Genomic DNA, 27620 nt, shown 5'->3' with positions numbered 1-27620 from the left:
AAAACTGGGATTCTAACTCTTTTTGTCATCATTGAAAAAGGTACCTGCTTGGTTATGTTCTACCAAAGATTATTTATATCTTATATCTGAAAGAGATGTATTGACTAAAAACTGGTCAATCTTAAGCTTTAAATTCTAGACTATGGTCATCTTTAGTTCTTCTCCTTCTGTATCACTTATCTAAGTATTTATCCATTTATTAGAATACTTTACAAACATAACCATCTATCAAGATATGCGAAAGAATAATATTTTAGTGTATATAATCAGCCAATATATAAATAACTTTTTTACATCAATATGGTCTGTAATCTATTCCCATACTGTGCCACCTAGGATCAGAGATTCCAGCTAGTCACTTTTGAATCCTCAGCACCTAACAGTAATTGAAATACAGAGGTGTACAATAGTTGTTTAATAAACTAATTTGAATCATCTAGATCCATATATTTATGTGGGATTAATAAAAATTGTTTAAAAATGACTATTAAAACACAAGATAAATATTAAAAAACAAAGAGATTGCAGATTTAATTTAAAATTTTCACACCCTAGCATTTTCAATTCAGGCCATAAAGTATTTTAAAGGTTTTCTGAAAACAATATTAATTTTTTAAACTGCATTTCTGTTACATTTCTTTTCAAATATTCCTTAAAAATAAACTGGTGAGAATCTTACATTCGGGGAATTGAGCTGACATCTGGAATAAAAGGTATTTAAAATTTTATAAAGGTACTGACCTTATTATCTGTTTCACAATGAACAAGAGCCTCTTTATAAAACTTAATTGCTTTTTCATAGTCTCTCTGAGCAACAGAATGTTTTGCAATCTCTGCACAAATTTCAGCTGCTAAATGTTTTTGTGCAGGGACGGCATCTGGCTGCTCCATCTGAACACGTTTCAGTACTCGAGCCTGTAATTCTCGAGCCTAGGAAAAAAATAAAGATCAAAAAGGAAGAGAAAGGAAAAAAAGAAAAATTAAACAAGTCTCAATAGCTCACACATGGCATGATTTTACTTAAGATTTATTTAAGTATTATTGAACCTGTATCTAACAAAGCCTAATCGAAAGAAAGTGGCTTTTTGAGCTCTCAAACATGCACTTGTTTCCATCAAGCCAGCACGCACACATCTTTCCAACTGGAAAAAAAAAAACAAAAAAAAAACACTGCCATCGAGTCAATTCTGATTCATAGCGAACCTACAGGACAGAGTACAACTGGTAGAGCTGCCCCACAGGGTTTTCAAGGCTATAATCTTTAGGGAAGCAGGCTGCTACATCTTTCTCCCACAGAGGAGCTGGTGGATTTGAACTGCCAACCTTTCAGTTAGAAGCTAAGCACTTAACCACTGCACCATCAGGACTGAGGTGCTGTAAAATTAGACTTTTTCCACTGTTACAAGAAAATACAGAGGAAGTTCACTAAAAGGGAACTGCAACCATGAAAAAAAAATTTGGAAAAGATATTCAGATGTTGTAATTAAATAAATAAAAAATTTAATATTTATCACACTAATTAAGAAATACCATGTATTTAACAATTATTAAATCTAATACTGGCAAGTTTCAGGTAATACGTCCATGCATGTATTGTTGATGGCATACGAATTAGCCCACTCTTTCTGGGAGAAGCCCTGGTGGCACAAAAGTTAAGCACTCTATTGCTAACTGAAAGGCTGGCAGTTTTAACCTACCCAGTGGTTCCACGGGAAAAAGACCTGGTGATCTGCTCTCGTAAAGATTACAGGCTAGGAAACCCTATGAGGCAGTTTTTTTCTATCACGTGTGGTCACCGTGAGTCGGAATTGACTCAACAGCACCTAACAGCAACAACAACAATCTTTCTGGGGAGCACCCTAAGAAAACATACCAACTCAATAAAACTAACCAGGCTGTTTAACTTAGTTGTTACACTCTTGGGAAGATACTAATAAAATAACTTAGAAGAATAGGAAATTTGAATACAAATTGTAAAATGGCAGATAAAAACCCAAATATAATCTATAATTATATTAAATATAAACATATTATAATAAAAAGATTAAAATTGTTAGAACAGATAAATTTTTTAAAAATTATGTAGTGCTTACATAAGAAAGATCTTCAATGAAAGGACACAGAAAGGTTGAAAGTAAAAGGATAAAAATACATATATCATGAAAACACTAACCAAAAGAAGGCAGGAGTAGCTATATTAATATCAGACAAAGAAAAATTTAAAGCAAGAAGTATTACTAGAAATAAAGACCATTTTATAATTATAAAGATTTTAATTAATCAGTAAGATATCAAAATTCTAAATGTGAATGCAGCTCATAATATAGCTTCTAAATAAATGAAGCAAAAATTATATAAGACTAAAAGGAGAAAGAAATCTACAATCACATCAAAACACTTTACCAGGCCTCTCAGAATGGCATATTATCTCAGTAAGACAGTAACAAGGAGACCTTTCACGTGGCACAGTCCCCCGCCACGTCTCCCGCCTCACAGCCACGCTCACACACAGAAGCGTCTACCTGCTGTAGGGAAGCGACTGCATCGCCAGGTCTTTCCATTTTACTGTACACTTTTGCTAAAAGAACCTGAGAACGTCCATCCTCCATGAGAGCTGACAGTTCACTTACTGTGAAAGAATGGGACACATTTTAAAGAAATGTTTACATTTTTTCTATAATTTTGAAAACCGTTCTTTCGAGAAAACTATGTTGAAAAATAGTAAATAAAATTTAAAATTTTAAGTTAAATGAAGACTGGCCAAATTAAAAATAAGATTTAGAATAAAAATTGGCTGGGAGAAAATTTAAAGGGTAGAATAACAACGGGCAGTTGTTGCTAGATGCAATCAAAAAGACACTGCTTTTTTTAAAAAATAGACGCTGATAAGCGGTATAGCATAGTGGGAAAGAACACTGATGTGGATGCCACTCAGGCTGGTTTCAAACCTAGGTTTCACCACACACGAGCCATTTAACTTTAAGGAAGGTACTTAAGCTTTCTGTGTCTGCCTTTTGCCTTTAAAATAGGGAAAACGATAATACCTACCTCAAAGAGTTGTGTAGGTTATTAAAAAAGTTAACATATGCAAACCATTTAAAATAAAGTCTGATAGACAGGGCTATTTAAATATCTGATATTATTATTTTGTGATCTAAGAGCAGTAAAAGAACCCTAAATAATTAACAAAAATAAATTTCTTCTATTTATTGAGTGCCAAGTCCATGCCAAATTATGTTAAAAGTGGTTTATATACATTATTCCTTTAAAATCTCAACCTGAGAATTTGTTATACTTATTTTAACAACAGAGAGGCCGTAACAGAGTGGGTGAGCTGGTAGCGGAAGAAGTGGTCAGAGAAGCAACAGAACACAGATGTGAAGGGCCACCGAAGCCACTGCAAAGACTCTGGCTTAACTGAGGGAAACGGGAGACAAGGAAGAGCTTCAGCAGAGTAGTGACAGGATATCACTCACATTGTTTAAAAGGCTCAACACTCAACACTCAACACTGCTGCTGTATTGAGAAAGGTTATGGCAGGGACATGGGAGCGGAAGATGAAAGCAGGGAGACCAATGAGGAGACTACTACAGCAATTCAGCTGAGACGATGGCAGCTTGGACAAAGGCAACAGTAGTGGAAATAGTGAACCCTAGTAGGATTCTGAATATGTAACTTCTCAATTCTGGCGATGAACAAGTACTAAGTTTATTTTAAAATAAAGATCTTAAAATACATAAATGTGTACAAACTTGTAAGAAGGCAATGTGATAGTATCCAATTAAATTTTAAACACACATACCCTTGGATTCAAGACCTTGCTTTCAAAAAATACCAAGTTTATATCAAGCACTGAGTTACAAGGATATTCACTTAAGCATGGTTTATAATACCAAAGCAATGAAAAACAAACTAAATGTCCAATAATGGGAGAAGAGTTAAACAACTTATAGAATATTAGCATGACATTATATCGAATGATAATGAAGATAATGATATCAAACTCTATCTGGGACATGGTATATGTAGAAAAAATTTCAGAAGAGGAAGAACGATTAAATTTTGAAAAGGAAAATCATGCATATTGGCAACACTGGTGGTGTAGTGGTTAAGTGCTACAGCTGCTAACCAAAGGGTCAGCAGTTCAAATCCGCCAGGTGCTCCTTGGAAACTCTATGGGGCAGTTCTACCCTGTCGTATAGGGTCGCTATGAGTTGGAATCGTCTCGACAGCACTTGTTTTTTTTTTTTTAATGTTTACACACAGACACACACCAGATACACCAAAACACAAAAAGAGTTACCTCTGCGGAACCAGCTTGAGAACAGGGCAAGTGGAATTCATGGCAGGAACAACAGACATACATTTATTCTTTTATAGTGTTTTTTTTTTTTTTTTTTAAATAATCATGTCTTACTTTAAAAAAAAAAGGAAAGACTAAAAATGTTTATTTGTGTAAATACCAGAGGTAGTAGTAATTTAAAGGAAGTTTGTTCTACATCATTTTGCAAAGTATCTTTCTGTAACAGATTTTCAAATATTTATTTTACATCCTCATAAATGAAATATATGTATTATATAAAACTAACCACACATCCATGCATATAAAATACTGAGAATACAAATACATACACCTAATTCCTCACTTACTGACATGAGTAGGTTCCAAAGAACCAGGTCACTATTAGAAAATCTACTTTTTGTGAATGGAAGACCTTTTTTGCTTGTTTTCAGACTATTCATTTAACTGATTTTATTTGAAAATATGATCATAGAAACAGTAACAGCCAAGATTTACTGATGCGTTCATTATTGTGATAAGTCCAGTTACGGATTATTCGTCTTTGGAGAAGGAAGCTTGGAGGAGACAAAGCTGGATAAAGCCAGACTGTGTGACTGGAGAGCTCGCGGCTTAACAACTTCACCCCCCTTTGCTGGGTCAGAGCTTCCCTCCCTCGCGGAGCCGCCTCTGGGACTCCACTCCCACCCTGTTGAGCCCTGCATTGACAATTCTAGAACCTGCTCTGCCCTCCAGGCCTGGTGATTCACCAACTTTCAGGGCTTCCTACGAGGGTGCTAAGAGTCTGGCTGTGCACCAAGGCAGAGGCTTCAGGTCCAGTTCAGCTCGTTTTAGGATGTCATTAAACTCACACTCATTTCTTCCAAACATCCTCTCCGATGCCTTTCTTTCCTCTCTTCCCACCCCACAGAAATTTTAACCAGCAGAGTCTCAGGCTGCATAGGACCTGGGAACCCAGAACAGGTACCGGCTGGCTAGGTGCTGCCTGCGTGTCTGCCCAGGGGCTGTGGCCACGGAAGCTGCAGCTGGTCGTGGTACCCACCCCCGCCAGGAGGAGGAAGCAGACGGTGTCGGGCATCACAGCCCAGCTTCCCAGATGCCACCTGGAGACCCTCCATGAGGAAGGGGACATTCCACGGCTATTGCCACTGTGTCCGCTGTCTCGCTAATGTGCAAAATAGATTACGAGAGTTGACTGAGGAGGAGTAGTTGTTACGCATCATCGAGTGGGCTTAGACTCATAGCGACCCTACAGGACAGGGTAGAGCTGTCCCATAGGGTTTCCAAGGAGTGGCTGGTGGATCTGAACTGCCAACCTTTCGCTTAGCAGCTGAGCTCTCAACCACTATGCCACCAGGGCTTCTCAGTGAGGAGTAGGTGTATTTATATACTATAAAAAAGAAATAAGTCACTTTTATCAGGTATGCTTTTTTGCAAATCAGAAAGACTTTCATACCCGGTTCATGAGCCAAAGCGTGTTGAAGAACTTTTTCTGCTTTGTCATACCATTTCAATTTTAATAAAAGTTCAGCCAGGTCATAGCAAAGATAATTCTGTTGTCCACTCTTCAGGGCAGCTTCATAGTAAGTGATGGCCTAAACAAAACCCATTTCAATTAGGAAAAAAAGGCAATGATAATGGCATTCAGGAATAGATATTTTATACATTAGACTTAAAGCATATACACAGTTAGAAATAAACTAAGAAAATTTTAGGTATGTACCTGCACTATCAGTGAAGTATCTCATTTTTCTTAGAGAATCAGTTATCATACAAGGTAACTAACATTTCTTACAATAACTGGCTGAAGAACAATGCTTGGAAAGTCAAGTTTACAGGTTTTGTTACAGAGGCCAGTGAGCCTCACTGAATGTAAAAGTCACCAGAAACAGGGCAAAAACATAATGCTGAAGGAAAATCCACTATTCCTACTAGGAAAAATTACTTCCAAAGCACATGGCTTACTAAAATTGTTTCATCAGAAAGGACATCTATTAAGCTTCCTCATATAAGGAAACAAATGTAAGAAAAGCAACATTATTGTAACTGGTTTGGTGCCAAGAATTTAGGTGCAATATAAAGCCTAAAGTAAACTGCAGGGTCCAAACGGTCTTCACAAAAAGCAGCAATGAAGAATTAGACACTGAGAAAGACTTTAACACAAACTCAAGTCTGTGTGTACAAATTTGGAGTTTACAAAGATCAAGGATGCAAACACTTGCTGAAGACTTCTCACAGAGAAAAGTCTGACAAATTTGATCCAGTACATACACTTCAAACTATAAATTTCTTACCTTTGAATAGTTGTGAGTTTTGACTAGGGCTTTCCCAATTTTGCTTGCCAAAGTTCCATCTTTTGGGTTCTGATTTAGTGCTTGCTCATACGCTACTATGGCTTCTTCAGGCTAATATTGGCAGGCACATGAATAAGCAATAATTAAACAGCTTAACTGGATCTCATTAAGTGGCAACATTTCCACAATTAAGCTCTACATTTGGCATACCTAATAAGACTAATTAGGTACATATTTAAGTCCAGGAACCTCAACAATTTCAGAGAGCTCACAGTGACTAAGGTGGGTGGTGTAACTCAACAGCATAATCCCCAACCATGTTAACCATGCCCTAGTCTTCACAGACAACTTGATTCTAAATTTCTAGCAGCTATTATAAAAGCCAGATATAGTCAGAGGACTGCTTCCAGTAAAAAAAAAAATCTTAGCCAGTAGCTCTAACGTCTGTTTAAAAGAGACTCCCAGTATGCTTTTGGTATCATCTCTATCTCATATAATCATATGGCTGAATTACTGGATCTCAACTTGAGAAAAAAAATGAAATTTTTTTATTGAAAGCTGCCTCTCTTTTACTGTGATGACTGAATCTTCAAATACTAAATAAACATAAAAAAATAAACTCCTTTTAACAGAATGTTATACGAATCACACTAATCATGGAGTTTTCAAAAATATTCTAAGTTCAGTAGCATCAGAAACTTTACCTCCTGGATATTCATGTACGCATCACCAAGGAGAAGAAAGGAACGAGGGCAGGGCATTCTCTCAGCAACCTCTCTGGAAATCAGATCGACTCTACTTAGTACATTAAATACAAGTATTTTCTTCTAAACCAATAAAGGTAAACTCACTTATTTCAATCAACCAATAGCCTTTTCAGAGCATCTTCTGCGTATCTAACAGTATAACATTATAAAAAAAATCTCACTCATACCCATACCCACAGGTTGTTTATGCAAGATTAATATTTTTTTCATGCTATAGTTCCATTTTCTGAAATGAAGGTAACAGAGTACAGGTTGTAAAAATACAAATTCTGATTATCCAGAAATATGTTTCGCTAGTTTTGACACTGAAATGAAACGGTAGTGAAGGTTCTAAAAAATAGGGGAGGGAAGATAGAGAGAGAGGGAAGAAGGTAAAATTGGCACGAAACGAGAGACTGTAAGGGCTGACTCAATAGGGGGAGAGCAAGTGGGAGAAGGGAGTAAGATGTATGTAAACCTACATGTGACAGACTGATTGGAATGGTAAATGTTCACTTGAAGCTTAATAAAAATTTAAAAAAAAAAACAAAACAGGGGAAATAAAAATGTATTGTCCCTCCATTTTGAGCTTCATTATTCATGTAATAGATCATATTCCAAAATGAGTTACCATAAAAAACAGAAAGCCTTTTACTTAGTATTTGCTGTTTGTTTTTTACCTGCAAATTTTAGACTTCTAAAGCTCTTCCTCAGGTCAAGATACTAAAGCTACTCAAATAATAATGTAGTACTAAGTCTTTCACATGCAGTATCTCATTTAATTGGTCCAAAAACTCTTACGACAATCATATTCCAATTTTAAAGATGAGGCTGAGTTTAAGTCTCAGCTCTAAGTTTTCAGACCTGCCTGAAACAAAAACATATGTTTTTAACGATTACATGGTAGTGTGTCAAAAACCAACCAACCCTGTCTTAAAATAGTTTCATATCATTAGAGAGATGTCAGTTAGTGTTGATCTTGTGGAAACATCACAGAAAATGTCATCCGGGAACTCCAGTCATTCATCTACACGTGGGCTGGGGTGCTGCTCAGCTGCGCTGAATCACTCAGCATCTACAAAGAACCTGAGCAGCTTTCTGAACCTTGGTATTCACATAATATAGTCAAGCCCAAGAAGGAAGATGAAGCAAAGATACTTGGGGTTTAGAAATAACATTTGATGAGGAGAACTAAGAATAAACCACAGGTTGAAATAATTATAATTATGTTTTACAAAGAGTGAATAACTTGGCTGGAGTGATTTGGTTGGTGGTAGGAGAAAGAAGCAAGAACACAGAAGCCGAAGACTTGTAAAGTATCTGTAAAGCAGTTAACAGAAAGACAAAAAATAAATTCAGGAATTAACGTAAGGAGGTAAAATATGTCAGAATATAACGAGCTAAAATAACCATTTACCTATAACAAGTGATATATAACATTTTCTCTTTTCTGTACTTGAGATAAATATCTGCCATTTTTTCTTTGGCTTCTATAAAATAAGGCTGTTCAGATGTCACATTTCGAAGCATGCTTAAGGCCCTCTCAACATCTCCTTGGGCCAGAGCTAGGTCTGCGTTAGCAATAGTAACACGCAATTCTTCCGAGGTTCCAGAAAATTCATGGATGGCATCTTGTAAAACTTTTGCTGCTTCATGCTGTAAAGATGAAATTAAAATATCGTTTTTTCAAAACATTCAACAAATTACCCTAGGAAATGGGATTTTCTAGTAACACAGAATTAACAATAAAAACTAGAATAGTTATAAATAAAACAAATGGACAGAATTTTGAAAAGTACAAATATTAAAAATCAAAACCAGAGGCTGACTTCAGGTGAGGCTATAAATATTTGTTAGCCAAAAAACAGTTGTTACATAGGAGTCATTGCTACTATAATTTGCAAAGTATTTCCTTTATACCTGGAATTGTACTAGCCCACTTAATTCTCACAACCCTAATGTAGTTAACATTACCCCCATCTTGTGGTAAAGAAATTGAGATTTTGAGAGTTAAAAAGTTAACAAATGATAGAACTAGTGGTCTAACTCAGGCAGCCGGACTCCAAAGCCCACATTCTTAGGCATGTTCATCACTGCTCCCCTTGATGGGATCTAGTACTTTTAGTACATATTAGCTCGCTAGACCCACTGGTTCTTCATCAAATAAATTATTCCTGCCACCAGAAAATCGTTTGGTTATTATTGTTAGATGCAATCAAGTCTGTTCTGACTCAGAGCAACAGAATGAAACACTGCCCGGACCTGTGCCATCTTCACAATCGCTGCTATGTTTGAGCCCATTGTTGCAGGCACTGATTCATTCCATCCAGTTGAAGGTCTTCCTCTTTCTCCCCGACCATCTACTTTACTAAGCATGATGTCCTTCTCCAAGGACAGGTCCCTCTTGATAACATGTCCCTCTTGATAACATGTCCAAATTACACGAGATGAAGTCTCGCCACCTTCACTTCAAAGGAGCATTCTGTCCATACTTCTTCTAAGACAGATTTGTTCGTTCTTCTGGCAGTCCATGGTATATTAAACATTTGCAAACACCATTATTCAAAGACATGGATTCTTCTTCAGTCTTTCTTATAGTCCAGCTTTCACATGCATATGAAAAATGAGGCAACTAAAAATACCATGGCTTGGCTCAGGTACACTTTAGTCCTCAAAGTGACATCTTGGCTTTTAAACACTTAGGTCTTTTGCAGCAAATTTGCCCAATGTAGTATGTTGTTTGATTTCTTGACTGTTGCTTCCATGGGCATTGATTGTGGATCCAAGTAAAATGAAACCCTTGACAACTTTAATATTTTCTCCATTTACCATGATGTTGCTTATTGGTCCAGCTGAGGATTTTTGTTTTATGTTGAGGGGTAATCCCACATTGAAGGCTGTAGTCTTGGATCATCAGTAAGTGCTTCACGTCCGTCTTTGCTTTCAGCAAGCAAGGCTGTGTCATCTGCATATGGCAGGTTGTTAATGACTCTTCCTCCCATCCTGATGCTGTGTTCTTCATATAGTCCATCTTCTCGGATTACTTGCTCAGCATACAGATAGAATAAGTACAGTGAAGGATAAGACCCTGACACACACCTTTCCTCATTTTAAACCACACAGTATCCCGTTTTTCTGTTCAAATAACTGCCTCTTGGTCTATGTACAGCTTTCGCATGAGCACAATTAAGTGCTCTGGAATTCCCACACTTTGCAATGTTATCCATAATTTGTTATGACCCACACAGTTGAATGCCTTGGCATGGCATACTCAACAAAACACAGGTAAATGTCTTTCTGGTATTCTCTGCTTTCAGAGAAGATTCCTCTGACATCAGCAATGACATCCCTTGTTCCATGTCCTCTTCTGAATCCATCTTGAATTTCTGGCAGTTCTCTGTCAAGGTATTGCTGCAAATGTTTTTGAATGATCTTCTGCAAAATTTTACTTGCATGAGATATTAATGGTATGCTTGATAATTTCCACATTCTGTTGTATCATTTTTCTTTGGAATGGGCACAAATATGGATCTCTTCCAGTTGGTTGGCCAGGTAGCTGTCTTCCAAATTTGTTGACACAGACGAGTGAACACTTCCAGCATTGCAACCCTAGGGTGAAACATCTAAACTGGTATTCCATCAATTCCTGGAGCCTTGTTTTTTGCCAACGTCCTCAGTGCAGCTTGGACTTCTTTCTTCATTAGCATTGGTTCTATGCTGCCTCTTGAAATGGCTGAACACTGACCAATTCTTTTTGGTACAATGACTCTGTGTACTCCTTCCATCTTTTAATACCTCCTGCATCGTTCAACATTTTGTTTATAGAACCCTTCAATATTAAACTTGAGGCTTATATTTTTTCTTTAGTACTCACAGCTTGAGGAATCCAAAGTGTGTTCTTCCCTTTTGGTTTTCTAACTCCAGGCCTTTACACATTTCAGCATAATACTTTGTCTTTTCAAGTCACCCTTTGAAGTGTTCTGTTCAGCTTTGTACTTCATCATCTCTTCCGTTCGCTTTAGCTACTCTACGGTCAAAAGCAAGTTTCAGAGTCAATTCTGCCATCCATTTTGGTCTATTGTCTCTTTCCTGTCTTTTTAATGACCTTTTCCTTTCTTCAGGTATGATATCCTTGATATCATCCCACAAGTCATTTGGTCTTTGGTCACTGGAGTTCAATGCATCAATTCTAGTCTTAAGATGGTCCCTGTATTCAGGCAGGATACACTCACAGTCATGCTTTAGCTCTCACGGACTTGTTTTTTCTTCAGCTTCAACTTGAACTTGCATATGAACTGATGATCTGTTCCAAAGTCAGCCCCTGGCCCTGTTCTGGCTGATGATACTGAGCTTCTCCAACATCTTTTTCCACAGATGTAGTTGATTTGATTCCTATATATTCTGGTGAGGTCCACATGTACAGCTGCCATTTATGTTGCTGGAAAAAGGTATCTGCAATGACTAAGTCATCGGTCTTGCAAAATTCTATCATGCTACCTCCAGCACCATTTCTATCATCAAGGCCATATTTTTCAACTACCAATCCTTGTTTCCAACTTGCACATTCCAATCACCAGTAATTATCAATGCATCTTGATTGCATCTTTGATCAATTTCAGACTGCAGAAGTTGGTAAAAATCTTCAATTTCTTCATCTTTGGCCTCAGTGGTTGTTTCGTAAATTTGAATAACAGATTAACTGGTCTTCCTTATAGCCACAGGGATATATCCTATCAGTGGCAGTGCCGCACTTCAGAACAGACCCTGAAATGTTCTTTTTGACAGTGAATGCGATGTCATTCTTCAATCTGTCATTCCCGGTATAGCAGACCATAGGATTGTCCAATTCAAAATGGCCAATACCAGTTCATTTCAGCTCATTAATGCCTAAGATATTGATCTTTATTGCCATCCATTTCATTTTTGATGACTTCCAATTTTCCTAGATTCATACTTCGTACATTCCATGTTCTGATTATTAATGAATGTATGCAGTTGTTTCTTCTCATTTTGAGTCATGCCACATCAGAAAATGAAGGTCCCAAAAGTTTTACTCCATCCATACCATTAAGGTCGACTCTATTTTGAGAAGGTAACTCTTCCCCAGTCATATTTTGAGTGCCTTACAACCTGAGGGGCTCATCTTCTGGTACTATATTAGACGATATTACACTGCTATTTGTAAGGTTTTCATTGGCCAATTTTTTTAGAAGTAGATCGCCAGGACCTTCTTCCTAGTCTGCCTTAGTCTGGAGGCTCCACTGAAACGTGTCCACCACGAGCGATCCTGCTGGTATTTGAAATATAGGTGACATAGTTTCCAGCATTAGCAACATACAAGCCACTACAGTATGACAAACAGAGAGACAAGTGATGGCATTTTTGTTATACATCATTTCCAAATCTAAAATGCCATTTATCTTAAGATTTATTTCAACTTTAGATATTATTAAGACATTCTGACTCCAGATATGTTAAAATGTGGGGAAAAAAAGTGCACCTTGGAATCAATTATATATGGTACTCTGAGCCTACTTATTAAATGTATTTTGTATTAATTTATTAATGAAATTGAAATTCTGCTGGATTTGACAACTATACAGAAAGATGGCCTTCTCAATTTCCGTTAAAATATGAAAATAACTGATTAACAAATGCTATAAACTAAAAATCTGACATAAATGTGTTTAGGTTCCTTGTTTTCCACAAGGTTTTAACTCTTCTCTCACAATTACATTCTCTATCTGTATATACACATGTATACACAACTTAATCTGGGTTTGTTATGTTCCTATGAATTTACCATAGCTGTATTCATCAAGTATTTCTTTTGTTTTCCTAACTCTTAAGAGTTTCAGGTTAGAGCTTTCATTTTATTCCAATAATACATGTGTGTGCTTAAGTGTGTGTCTGTGCGTATGTGTGGTATTCCTTTTAAGAATTCACAGAATTATACAATATTGTATTGTTCATAGTAGCCAAGGCAGTCACACTGATATTTAAAGTCATCCAGGGCACAATTTAACTTTCAGGAGTTTGCAGAAAGCACATGTTTTAGCTTAAAGTAATGAGAAATAAATTTTCTAAACTTTATCACTTAGTCAAGGGAATAATTTTAGCTTTTTCATCTTCTACTACTATATATACTTTAGCAAAGTTCAAATATAAGCCATTGAATTAAAATTTGACCTACCTGTTCTCCATTTAAGCGGTGAACCTCTACCAACTCAAGGAAGATGGATAAACGATGGCTTGCATCAATTTCAGTTTTTCGGGATTTAGATTTTGAGGAAGCTCCAATTCTCCTCATTCCTGGTAAACTCATTGCCATATGGAGAGTTTTAACTGCTTCTGCTATTTCTCCCATTTTCTTTTGTGACTGAGCTTTTACCAAATGATATAAAGGATATTCTCTCACCTGAAAAAAGAGTATTTAGTATTTAGTATTTAGAACATCAACATATACTGTACAATCCAAGCAAACATTAAGATGAATAGGATCTTTGGGGACAGTCTATGATTTTACACATTGGTGTATCTGTCTTCTTATTAAATTTGGAATTATCTGTCATATTAAGTAAGATTCAGGGAAACTGCCACTAACTAGGATATTCCTAGATGACAGAAGAGGTTGATTAGCTAGGGTCACTATGAGTCAGAATCAACTTGATGGGTTTGCTTTGTCTGGTTTACAATGACATATGAGAAAATGAAAACAAAGTTTTGAAGGTTACCAAATACATTCACAAGAGTTATTTGAATTTCCAGGAAAGGAATTTCTTGAACTTCTAATACCGATATAAAGTTATTAGATTTCTAAAAACAATTTTGTTTTTTCGCTTTCCTTTATTTTTTTCACTTTTAGGTTTAAAAATTTCAGGACACTTTAATCAAACACTGGCTTTACCTTTTTATACTATTCCTAAACATGTAGAAATCATGTTTTTGTGTTTATATTGGCTATCAACAGAGTATATTGAAGACACACAGACATTTTCTAAGAGAATGACACAAAATAAGCAAGGGTAAAGAAGTCAAAGGAAAGGAGACTATTTGACATGAGGTGAGGTGGAGCCATCTATAGTTTAAGAAGTCTGCAGTCCTCCTAAAGCTGCTTTTCTCAACCTTAGCTAAGCATCACATTTATTTATGGAGCTGTGTGTCAATACTAATGCGCATACCATTCCCTCAAATATTCGGATTCATTCGGGTGAGGTACCGACACTGGAGTTAGGATACACCACCAGTCTTGAGAACTACCATCCTAAGAAGCAGGCAATACCTTCTGCAAATCTTGCCTAAGCTTCAATTCCCCAGTTCATTCAAGGGTTCTCCTGTAACAGGGCTCAAGACTCTGTCAACCAAAGCAAATGTCTGGAGAGCCTCTCCATGACTCTAGGTAGTTAATTCAGGAAGCACCTGGATCTAGGATTTTCCCTAATGGTGAGCAGATACTAGATGTATCACATAAAATATCACGAATAAAAATCTAGTGTGCCCTTGAAACACATGATTTTCAAAATGACTGGACATTCTTTGATGATAAATGAAAAACCAAAGTCCAAGAAAGAAAAAGTCAGTAAAATATATTTTCCTTATATTTTTAAATATTTATATATTTTTAAAAATATATATTTATACTTTGCAATTATTTTTACACACATTCATTGTTCCATTTAATTCTCACTATAACTGTAGGACACTATCACGTGAATTTTAGAGAAAAGAAAACTGAGGCTCAGAGAAAAATAACAAGAAAGGCCAGGTGTTGAAACCACGTCTTTTATCCCCAACTCCAAGCAGTTTTTTAACTGCACCACTGTTGCCTCCATTTTTTCTCCTACTGCTTATGAGTTCAAAACTTTTTTCCATTAAAAAATACATTTATTAGCAAAATATCATAACCTAAAATCCAAATGATTGAATATGTAAACATCTGATATTGGTTTAAGAAGAGCGGTATGTCTTACCACTTCAGTCTAGAGTACCTGTTGCTGTCCAATCAATTCCGGCTCACACTGACCCTACAGGACAGAGCAGAACTGCCCCATAGTGCTTCTAAGGCTGTCATCTTTACAGAAGCAGACCGCCACATCTTTCTCCCATGGAGGGGCTGGTGGGTTCTAATCACCATCCTTTTGTTTAGCAGCTGAGAGCTTAACCACTGCGCCACAAGGGCTCCTTTCAGTCTGGAGTACTCACCTTAAAATTATGGCTCAGACAAAGTTCAAGAGACTGAGAACACAATCTGAATTTTTCTTGAGACAAATAAACTTGAGCCATCAGGAGATGAGCATCCGCATAAGAGGAATTGTGTTCCAGGCAATGCTGCAGGTTATTATAAGCTGCTTCAATATCACCTAATATGGGAAACGAACACTATTACAATTCAAAATGTAAAGAGTTGGAACCTACTACACAGCTACAGTAGTCAAAACAGCCTGGTACTGGTACAACAACAGATACATTGACCAATGGAACAGAATTGAGAACCCAAATGTAAATCCATCCACCTATGGTCACCTATCTTCGATGTGGGCCCAAAGTCCATCAAATGGGGAAAAGACAGTCTTTTTAACAAATGGTGCTGGCAAAACTGGATGTCCATCTGCAAAAAAATGAAATAGGATCCATACCTCACACCATATACAAAAAGTAACTCAGAATGGATCAAAGACCTAAATATAAAGGCAAAAACTATGAAGTTCATAGAAGAAAAACAGGATCAATGCTACAGGCCGTAATACACAGCATGTTACAAGATACAAACCACAACCAGCAACACACAAACTCCAGAAGATAAGCTAGATAACTGGGATCTTCTAAAAACTAAACACTTATGCTCATCAAAACACTTCACCAAAACAGTAAAAAGAGAACCTACAGACTGGGAAAAAATTTTTGTCTATTACAAATCAGACAATGGTCTAATCTCTAAAATCTACAAGAAAATCCAACACCTCCACAACAAAAAGACAAATAATCCAAGTAAAAAATGGGCAAACAAAAGGAACAGACGCTTCACCAAAGAAGACATTCAAGCAGCCAACAGACACATGAGGAAATGCTCATGATCTCCAGCCATCAGAGAAATGCAAATTAAAACCACAATGAGATACCATCTCACCCCAGCATTATTGGCACAAATCAATAAAACAGAAAATAACAAATGTTGGAGAGGCTGAGGGGAAATCGGAACTCTTATGTACCACTGATGGGAATGCAATATGATACAACCATTTTGGAAAACAATATGGTGCTTCCTTAGAAAGCTAGAAATAGAAATACCACATGATCCAGCAATCCCACTCCTAGGAATATATCGTAAAGAAATGAGTCGTCACATGAATAGATATATGTACGCTCATGTTCACTTGCAGCCTTGTTCACAATAGCAAAAGATGGAGACAGCTTAGATGCCCATCAACAGATGAATGGATAAACAAACTGTGGAGTAACATGCAACGCTAAAGAACAATGATGATTCTGTGAAGCATCTCATAACATGGATGCATCTGGAGGACATTATGCTGAGTGAAATAAGTCAATCATAAAAGGACAAATATTGTATAAGACCACTACTGTAAAAACTCATGAAAAGGTTTCCATACAAAAAGAAACAATATTTGATTGTTATGAGAGAGAAGAGGGATAGGGATGGAAAAACACTTAATAGACAAGTGGTAACTTTGGTGAAGGGTAAGACAGAACACGATACTGGGGAAGTCAGCACAACCTGTACAAGGTAAGGCTATGGTAGCTCCATAGACACATCCAAACTCCCTAAAGGACTAAGCTGCTGGGCTGAGGGCTGTGGGGACCATGGTCTCAGGGAATATCTAGCTCAATTGGCATAACACAGTTTATAAAGAAATTGTTCTACATTCCACTTTGGTGAGTAGCATCTGGGGTCTTAAAAGCCCGTGAGCGCCATCTAGGATACTCCACTGGTATCACCCCTTCGGGAGCAAGGAAGAATGAAGAAAACTAAAGACAAAAGGGAAAGATTAGTCCAAAGGACTAATGGACCAATCTACCATGGGCTCCACCAGACTGAGTCCAGTACAGCTAGATGGTGCCCAGCTACCACCACTGACTGCTCTGACAGGGATCACAATAGAGGGTCCCAGACAGAGCTAGAGAAAAATGTAGAACAAAATTCTAACTCAAAAAGAAAGACCAGACTTGCTGGCCTGACAGAGACTGGGAAACCCTGAGAGTATGGACCCCGGACACACTTTCAGCTCAGTAATGAGGCCAGTCCTGAGGTTTACCCTTCAGCCAAAGACTGAACGGTCCCAAGGAACAAAACAAGACTAACGGGGCTCACCAGCCCTGGGGCAGGGACTGGAAGGTAGGAGGGAACAGGAAAGTTGGTAATAGGGAACCCAGGGTTGAGAAGGAAGAGTATTGACATGTCATGGGGTTGTTAACCAATGTCACACAAAAATGTGTGTACTGTTTGATGAGAAGCTGGTTTGTTTTGTAAACTTTCATCTAAAGTTCAATTAAAAAGAAATGTTAAGAGTTAGAGATCTGAAAGAGGTCAGAGATGATTCACCTCCTATTTTATGAATATTTTTGGTGTTTAAACTTAAAGTCCAGGGCTTCCTAGTTTCCAAAAGGCTCAACTTTCCAGTCTTCTGAAAACAGAAATCCATTTAAACAGAAAGCGTTTTTCTTAGAGGTGGAGGTCTTAACGGAAAATAATTGGCTACGGTACCATAGGAACTTATTAAGTACAGTATCAAAGTTTTTCAAGTGCCCATCAAGTATAATAATTAATACTAGATTCTTCGTTATTGCGATGCAATCTAACACTAAGAACCCGGCAGGCAAAAAAGGGAAAGATATGGAAGGTTAGGCATAATAAATTTTAGAGTGCAAATTTCCACCACAAGTTCTTTTAAGAAGGAGGAAGATGAAGGAGCTAACTCTAAAAGGGTATTACTAGGAGGGAGAAGTACACAGAAAGTGAATCAGGGTTTGAAAATAGGGCACTAGAGAAAATAAAGACTGCTGAATAACACATCAGAATCTTTTTTGTTTCTTTTATGGGTGAAGGGGAAGAGATGTAGTACTGCCATTTAGAAGATCATTAAGTATTTATAAAGGAGAAAGGGGTCACCACTGTTGGGGAAAATAGACCACATAAAGACCAACATCACATTCTTAAGTAGGAACAGCCCAAATTTCCCTTGAGAGAAAAATGGAAGACATGTCTGTCCCACATATCTGTCCTTGTGGGCAATTTAGCAGGAATACTGCTATTTGGACACATGCTAGCACAATTTTAAATAATTTATAAAAATGGCGTCAATACTCATGACTTCAGTTTCTAGATACTTTGATAATCACTACTACACTGTGATTGATTGATATCAATTCTCATAATAATATCTAATAAGTTAACCACAGAAATCAAAGCCCCAGTTTTATCAACTAATAGGTGACACCCACTCCAATTAGGAGGAAAGTAGAAACGTAATGTGGCTCAAGACCAGGACTCAATTAGAAGAAGGTATTACAGAGTTACTTCTTACAGCTAGAGTATCTTAGAGATGAAACAAGCTCCTCAGATCATCTAGTTCTCTCTCTCTCTTTAAAAACAGTTAAAACCGAGACCCAAAAAAGCAGTAAATTCAGTAAATAAAACCCAGATCAACAAACTCTCAGCCCAGTCTCTTTCCATTAAATGTATCAAGTAACTGTTTATAAGAACGCCTTTATGTTTGTCTCCGCCCTCAGCCTTTGCAAATTTACTTGGCACAGCATTCAACAGATAAAAATATACATAAGCATGATAACGATGGCCTATTTTTATGTTTAAAGTCAAACATTTGTCCGTGTCCTAAAAAGTTAACACTGGGGTTATTTCATTTTTAGCTGTAAGTAGCCAATCAGAGAAACTAAATAGGAATTAATCAATGCATTTCATGTTTGCCTGAAATCTGGCAAATACTACATTTGGTGATGCCAACAAATTTACTACTATGGATTAAAGATTACAAATTCTTAATGCCAGTCTCAGTACCATCTGAAGGACTTAGCTTCATTCATTCGAACCACAATTGTCTATAGTAATTAAAAAAAAAATTAAACTATATAGTAAGTTATAGAGTTTTATTTTGAATTAAAATTAAATATTTATGGACACATAAAATATACATTTTATATGACTATTCTCCATAAATATGAAGCACTTAGTTTATTTATACATGTTTTATTTAAAAGTTATTTAAAAACTTAAAGGTATACTCTACCTGATAAATATTTCACTTTTGCTATTAGAAAGACGGCTTGCAGAAGACCTGGTACACTTCTTACAATAGTCTCAAGGACTGAGGCACAACGTCTAAGAAATGGTGAAAGAGGCTGCCCAGGACTTAAAGGCTGAACAAAACAAATTAGCAAATCATTATATGATAAATTTGTAACAGTATTCATATCAAGAAGTGCATGTTCATTTTAGTTCATTTTCTAAAATTTCTTTTATTCCATTTATTGCTTAATATTTTTACTATGATTGGACTAATGTTAATTTATTTTTGAGTTTTATGAAAAAACTATATTATAAACAGTGGTGTTTGTTTAGCAAAATTATTATAAAATTATTGTACAATTACTGGTATCCCCTGCTTTTCAAAGTTTGCTTTACGCCACTTCACCTCTACAAAAGACCTACATTAGTACCTGCTTTTACTAACCCAAAAGAAGTCCATAGGGTTTTCGCTTTTACAAAAAAAAAAGGCAAAAAGTGAAAAGAGCCTTCAGCGTTTGTTTTGTAGCAAGCTGTCGAAGAGGCAGTGCGCAGCCCTAGCAGCAAGAATATCGTCACCAAGCTCCTTCAACAACACTCAGTATTTCAGCTTCTACTATATGCTAGGGTTATTTTAGGATTTATGTGTTATTTCATATGACTTGGTAGGTTAATTGTTGAGTCTGGGAACGCTCAAAATTTTTCCCCCTACAAATTAACGGTAATTGCTTCTTTGTTTTAACACCATTTGGTTTCATAGGAACACTCTACTTTCAGATAGCTGGGGAAACTTGTACTAATCTGGTAACATAAGGAAGGAACTCATCTGTTTAAAAACTTATCAAGGAAACATCTGTTCAAAGGAAAGATAATTGAGAGGTAGAGTTTCTTGCTAAAATTGATAGAGTCAAGACAATCTGAGTTCTAATTCTAGATCTGCCTTGTGATTTACTCAATTCAGTAACTCACTATTCCTGCAGAACTGTAAGGTCAGTTTTAAAGAATTCAGATTTTTTTATCTCGTAGAGATCAGAAGGTACAATACATGAATGTATATTATACCTAATGTCATGTAACTTCACATTCTACACTTTTCAGTCTGATATGTAAACCCCGGTTTTTTGTTTTTTTCTTTTCATTAATAATGAACATGACCAGTAAAGCAGTACTAGGGCATTTCCTTGCTCTTTTGGATTTTTATTATTTTTACAATGGCTGTCCAGCCAACCAACCTTTATCTGACTGTCATCTAATCGTAACTAAGAAACATGGTATTAGAATTTAAATATCAGATGTTCATTCCCACTGCACTGTCTTACTAAGGCTGTTTCCTTTATGTGAAGGAAACCCCTCTCCTCCCTGCTACATACACAGATTCTCAACTGGATTGTGGCCTTCTGACAATCAATCCTATAACAATCCATTATTACTGACAAGAAAGTGTCAGTTCTCCTCAACTATGCTGAGACAGAAAAAAATCTGTCCTCAAAAAAACATCTGGACTATGACCACTGTTGCCTAGAATACTTTAACTTCTCTAAATTTCTTCAGCACTTATAATCTGTGTACTCAAATTTAGCATTACATGATATCGCATTCAGCTCTGTAACAGAACAGTTTCGCATTTAGTTTTGCTTCTTTTACAGGACTAAGGGTCTTTATATGTCCATACCGTGGTGGGTGGGTACTCTTCAAACATTTGTTAATTGAATACTGAGCATTAAATGAATACTGAAAAATTGCATTCCAATATCCAGGCAACTTCAGACAGATCATGACTAGGGAATCTAAGAGCAATCCTAGGTTGATTCTAGAAGGGGTGAGCTAAAAAAAAGGGTAATGAAGGCCTGTTAACAAAAGTGATGATCATTAAAAAGGCAGCCTTAGTTCCCTAAGGAGAGGTAATTTTCTCTATTCCCCTGTCGATACAATTATTAACTGTAGATCAGGGAGAATTCTAAAGTCTTGATTTTAGCAATGAAGTATTTGAGAGCATCCCTCATGATATCTCTATGTTGAAACGTGAGTTGAGTATACTGAAGTTAAAAAAATATATATATATATATATTTTTTTTTATACTGAAGTTAGGTGGTTTATATCTGTTTACTCTCGGTAATACAGGTATGCTGATTAACGGATCTGCATCATTTGGAAAGAGCTCTCTGGTAGTATACCACACAGGTCTGTCCTCAGTTCTAGTAAAAAAATCATAATGTTCAGATGAGGCCTTGCGACTGTCTCAGAGCTAGGTAAGGCAGATGACAAGATGACTATCAGGATCAAAATTAGATATATGACAAACAGGATTCAAAAGGAATATGATTGTTTGGAATTTATGGGATGGATTCTAGGAGATAAAATTTCATAGGGATGTACGCAGAATCCTACACTTAGAGTCTAAACATACAAGTAACAAATTTAAGGACTTCAGTTAACGGTTAATTGGATAGAGGTCAATAACAGGGTGTGATTCTTTAAAATAAAGCTGGATGGAAAACCAGAATAAGGGAGGAAAGGTTTTAGTCTATGTTTTGCAGGTCAAACCCGTATTAGGAGTAGTGGGCTTAATGAGAGACGTGTAGGAAATAAAGACTATCCTGAGGCTCACAATCAGGGTTCTCAAAGCCATGTCATTAAAAAAAAAAAAGTTGAAAGCCTGGAATTGTTCAGCCAGAAGAAAAACTTTAGGGGAACGTGAAAGTTAATATCCAAAATCTGCCGGTCTGTTTTATGAATAAGGAATGATCCTTGCTTTGACTAACTAACCGGACTCGCTCTGTTCTACCAGTGAGCAGAAGAAGGAACAGTAAATGGGTGATTTTTTTTTAAGCACAAAGCAGAGTTTGACTGAATATAGGAAATGCAGTTTAATAACCTTACAGTAAGTTTATAACAAGAACTTCATACTCTGAGTGTGTCCACAGATTGGATGGGCACTTGGTGGGGATGTTATTCAGTAGATTCAAATACAAGGTGTGTGCAGGAATTAGATGACTTTTAACAGTTCCTCTAAACAGAAGATTTTAGGATTTTATGAATCACAAAGGTTTGTAACCCAATATATTTATTAGTTGAGAACAATCATCACCATAAATATTGATTCAAAACTATTTCAACTAAAATAGACACAACTACTGCCATTCTAAGATGCCTGTACAGGCTAAGAGGTGCAAGAAAATCCATTAGTATCACGTGTGAAGCATCAGGTAAATGCATTCCTGAAAATAAGGCCCAGAATTACCTGCACTGGACAGAAATTCAGATATTTTGTAATAATTTCTAGTAAGAAATCGGGATTTAATGTCTCGAAATACTGTATGCCAAGTGGTAAATCTTCCAAGTGTGAAAAATGAGTGTCCAGGGCATCATTTAACAAACCAATAACTTCTTCTTGTCGCTTATTTTTCTTCATTGCTAGAACTGCATGTAAATAGGTTAATTCCTGGAAAACAAGCAGCTTTCATAAATTAATCCGTTCAATTTTAAAGCTATTTGTTTTTCTATTCAGATAGCAAATTTATGAAGTGCAATTTATGTGCAATTGTTTTTTCAAACTTGGTATAAACTTAGAATCATTTAGCAGAATATTTAAAATCTAATTTTACATGAAGGGAAAGTAGCAAGTGTAACTTAACGTTAAAATTAGTGTGCGCTAGTCCTTTAAAGCCATTACTACATAGTAAGGCCGATTTAAATTCTTATATTTTATAAACAGTAGCTAGGAATATCCTCCTAAGATACTGTACCGCCGATTTTCCAATGGACTGCTGAATTTCACTAAGAAATTCTAGCTGCTGATCTGCCTCCTGTAACTGCCCTTCCATTAACTGACATCGAATAAATCCTAAAACCAAACAGGACAAAAACAGTCAAAGTTAACATTAATTCAGGAATGTACACTTTAAGCTAACACAAACAACATTTATAAAAACATCAAAACAAACCAAAATTTTAGATTTAAAGAAGAAAAATATGAAAGAAAGTAAAATGGGTAGCCTTGGACCCATATATATTAGACACTACTCATAATTTATAGACATTACCTCGTAAGAATATATTCCCTTAAGATAGTATTTAAGAAGTAAAAATTTTATTTTTAAAGATTATAACTTCCTCTACTGTGGACAGCAGAGAACAGTTTCCTTTATTTAAAGCATTTATTTATGACTAATGTAATATGTCCTTAGTGGCTGCAACAACAAGCTCAAGCATAACAATGATTGTAAGGATGGCACAGGACCGGGCAGTGTTTCGTTCTGTTGTGCACAGGGTCGCTTTGAGTCGGAACTGACTCGACGGCACCTAACGACATGTCCTTAGAGTTAAAAGCCTATTTTACTTCACTGACGTATACTGAAGGAAATTACTACTTGCATCTGTATGAGGACTGTGTACTGAAATATCTGCCGTACCAATTAGCGCAGAAACACTAGTCTCATCAAGCGTCATTGCAGTCTTATACCACGTTAACGCCTCTTTAACTTTTCCTTGTAAAATCATTTGGTATCCAAGTTCTGTAGCAAATTCTGAAAGATGAGGGGATAAGCTAAAAGCTTTTTCTAATAATGTTTGAATCTTTTGAAGAATGAGCTGATTACGTCCACACTGGGGAAAAAAAAAAAAAAATTAAGATTAATGTCAAACACTTCCACTCAGGCTGAAGGATTTTTTTTCCTAAGTATATATTTTATTAGTACTTCACAGAAGGACAACAAAGAAAAAGGAAATTACTACATCATGACAGTTTATATGCTATCTGAACTTAAACATTCTAAGTAGTACTGCTTTTACAAAATAGCTATCTTGAAAAGTACACTTCTAATAATACTAGAAGCCTAGTGGCACAGTGGTTAAGAGCTCAGCTGCTAACCCAGAGTTCAGCAGTTCGCATCTACCAGCCGTTCCTTGGACACTCTATGGGGCAGTTCTACTTTATCCTGTAGTCACCACTATGAGTTGAAATCAACTTGATGGCAACGGATTTGGTTTTTCTAATAATAATGCTATACAAACATTTTTTTAGAATTCCTTTTTCAAACTTCCTCATGAATGTTTTACAAATCATACAAGAAAATACATTTTATTGAATCAAAAACTAGGATGTTATTAGAATAAGTATATAATTTTTGAAGATGACAACTTTTAAAAGTAAAATATTTACATATTTGAATTTTTGTAAGCTTATTTTAAAAACTAATCAGAATTATGTGTGTGGCAATAAGATAAATAAAAAAGGTAAATACTCTCCTTATCTCAAAATATTTTTAATTGCAGGGACTTTTTTTTCTAAATATCACAAAATCTGACTATATTTCCAAATAAGAATTTTGAGTTTATTCATGTCATTTAACAATGTGTTTCTTTTTTTTCTTGCAACCATATATATTGAATACAACAAAATTTTATATACAAAGTAACCTGGACACGCTGCTTTAAAACATGATGCTTTCTTACCAATATTTTGAAAGTTAACCCATAGAGTGCCAAAAAGCAGCTTACTCTAAAATAAATAGAAAAATACCCAGTGCACATTAAATGAATGCCCTAACTACCGGAACTTTAATAGTTCTGTGAGATAATAAACATGACAGGCTCAAGTCCCTGTGGTAGGCTGGAGAACTGATATGGGATGTCAAGAGGCCATTTTATGCACTGCCACTTGACGCTGTTGTGTTTCTGGATCACAATGGTCTCGTTACCTGATTCCAGACACACCACTGGAATATCAGTGAGATCAGAGCTTAGCTTAGCTGACTGCTGGGCTAGAACAGGTATCACCCCAGGATGCTCATCTGACAGCGTGTCACGGTAGCCCAGGTTAAGTTCCTGTAAGTCTGTGCACAGAACAGACAGATTCTCCAAAGGCTGCTCCAAGGTCATCTCCATCCCACCCTGTCAGCCCTGGCCTAGGATCCCACAACATGTTGCTTCCTTCTCCCCTCTTAACAAGTAATATTCTTGATTTCTTTCTTACAATTTTGTTTGCTAGTTATTTTACTTTTTCCTTATTTTTTGCTGGTTTAAATAGCTTTTAATTAAAAGTTATGTATAATATTTCCTTAATTTTTGCTAGTTTAATTAAGGAATTTTCAATCCTTTTACTGCCTTTATTGATTTTGAGCTTCTACTCTTACTTTTTTGTTTCATTTCTGATAGCTTTTCTTGTATTAGGTTATAACACAACATAGACTTATAATAAAAACATTACTATCATATAAAAATAAAATCCCAATTACGTCTCCCACCAAAGCAGTCTATTACCCACTTTCAAATTATTTTTTTTTCAAACAGTTTAAAAGCAAAACAACAAAAAACAGAGACAACTCTAGTCATACACTCTACGTTCTGACTGAAGTAAACCACTTCCTATTCCCTTTGCCTGGAACGCACTTCCCTATCTTCTAAGGCTCAACAAGCGCCATTTCCTCCATGAAGCCTCCATATCAGCCTCTTACACTTGGAAACCATCTCTCCTCTGAGTTAACTTTCTTAAGAATATATCACTTATTTATGTACATGTTGTATTTTCACTCTAGGTCATACAGCCTTTGGTGCCTCGACCTTTCTGACTGATTTTATATCCCTTACTACAGGTCACACAGCTCTGGGACACAGTAGGCACTCTTACAGTTCTGCTGAAGGCTATTGTGATCTTATAAAAAAGGTGAGCATTCTGTGGTTCCACGGCTTCCAGTGCATTTCCTAAGTTTTCCAGCTTGGCCGTAGCCTAAAACATACATCATCAGTGTTAGTTTTTAAATGTACTAAGAAGAAAGGAACACATGTACATACACACTAATAAAACATACATGGCTACACATGACTTACTATTATTTCTATATAAAAAGATCTTTGCTTTTATAAATCTCCTTTCTTCCACAGAAATCTTATATGCTGCAAATGTATTAAAAATTCTTTTCTAAATACTTAGGAATAAATCTTACCAAGGATGTAAAAGACCTATACAAAGAAAACTACAAAGCTCTACTACAAGAAATTCAAAAGGACATACTTAAGTGGAAAAACATACCCTGCTCGTGGATAGGAAGACTTAACATAGTAAAAATGTCTATTCTACCAAAAGCCATCTATACATTTAACGCACTTCCGATCCAAATTCCAATGTCATATTTTAAGGGGATAGAGAAACAAATCACCAATTTCATATGGAAGGGAAAGAACCCCCGGATAAGCAAAGCATTACTGAAAAAGAAGAAGAAAGTGGGAGGCCTCACTCTACCTGATTTCAGAGCCTGGTACTGGTACAACAACAGGCACATAGACCAATGGAACAGAATTGAGAATCCAGATATAAATCCATCCATGTATGAGCAGCTGATATTTGACAAAGGACGAGTGTCAGTTAATTGGGGAAAAGATAGTCTTTTTAACAAATGGTGCTGGCATATCTGGATATCCATTTGCAAAAAAATGAAACAGGACCCATACCTCACACCATGCACAAAAACTAACTCCCAGTGGATCAAAGACCTAAACATAAAGACTAAAACGATAAAGATCATGGAAGAAAAAATAGGGACAATGTTAGAAGCCCTAATACAGGGCATAAACAGAATACAAAACATTACCAAAAATGATGAAGAGAAACCAGATAACTGGGAGCTCCTAAAAATCAAACACCTATGCTCATCTAAAGACTTCACCAAAAGAGTAAAAAGACCACCTACAGATTGGGAAAGAATTTTCAGCTATGACATCTCAGACCAGTGCCTGATCTCTAAAATCTACATGATTCTGTCAAAACTCAACCACAAAAAGACAAACAACCCAATCAAAAAGTGGGCAAAGGATATGAACACACATTTCACTAAAGAAGATATACAGGCAGCCAACAGATACATGAGAAAATGCTCATGATCATTAGCCATTAGAGAAATGCAAATTAAAACTACGATGAGATTCCATCTCACACCAACTAGGCTGGCATTAATCCAAAAAACACAAAATAATAAATGTTGGAGAGGCTGCGGAGAGATTGGAACTCTCATACACTGCTGGT

General features: G+C 36.3%; 1 protein-coding gene and 1 pseudogene across 5 annotated transcripts in view; both read right to left on the bottom strand.

The window, feature by feature from the left end:
- TTC21B (tetratricopeptide repeat domain 21B) overlaps positions 1-27620 on the bottom strand; it is a 77475-nt gene that overhangs the window by 33439 nt on the left and 16416 nt on the right. For 4 of the 5 annotated variants that reach the window (XM_010602858.3, XM_023542872.2, XM_064287044.1 and 1 more), the window contains 13 exons: positions 26229-26327; positions 24013-24205; positions 23347-23444; positions 22842-23042; positions 19604-19733; positions 15543-15700; positions 13534-13758; positions 8758-8996; positions 7299-7371; positions 6595-6705; positions 5757-5895; positions 2523-2629; positions 742-930 (listed from right to left, as the gene is read on the bottom strand). In XM_010602858.3, coding sequence (XP_010601160.2) covers positions 742-930; positions 2523-2629; positions 5757-5895; positions 6595-6705; positions 7299-7371; positions 8758-8996; positions 13534-13758; positions 15543-15700; positions 19604-19733; positions 22842-23042; positions 23347-23444; positions 24013-24205; positions 26229-26327 — 1962 coding nt within the window. The remainder of the gene's footprint in view (positions 1-741; positions 931-2522; positions 2630-5756; positions 5896-6594; positions 6706-7298; positions 7372-8757; positions 8997-13533; positions 13759-15542; positions 15701-19603; positions 19734-22841; positions 23043-23346; positions 23445-24012; positions 24206-26228; positions 26328-27620) is intronic. The other variant, XM_010602859.3, reaches the window with a different exon arrangement.
- Positions 24212-26222, bottom strand: LOC135231545 (ragulator complex protein LAMTOR5-like; annotated as a pseudogene).

The sequence above is a fragment of the Loxodonta africana genome, chromosome 6 (genome assembly GCF_030014295.1).
Source record: "Loxodonta africana isolate mLoxAfr1 chromosome 6, mLoxAfr1.hap2, whole genome shotgun sequence".
Taxonomy (NCBI): domain Eukaryota; kingdom Metazoa; phylum Chordata; class Mammalia; order Proboscidea; family Elephantidae; genus Loxodonta; species Loxodonta africana.
The sequence above is the reverse complement of the archived record's forward strand: the minus strand, read 5'-3'. Positions and strand labels throughout refer to the sequence as shown.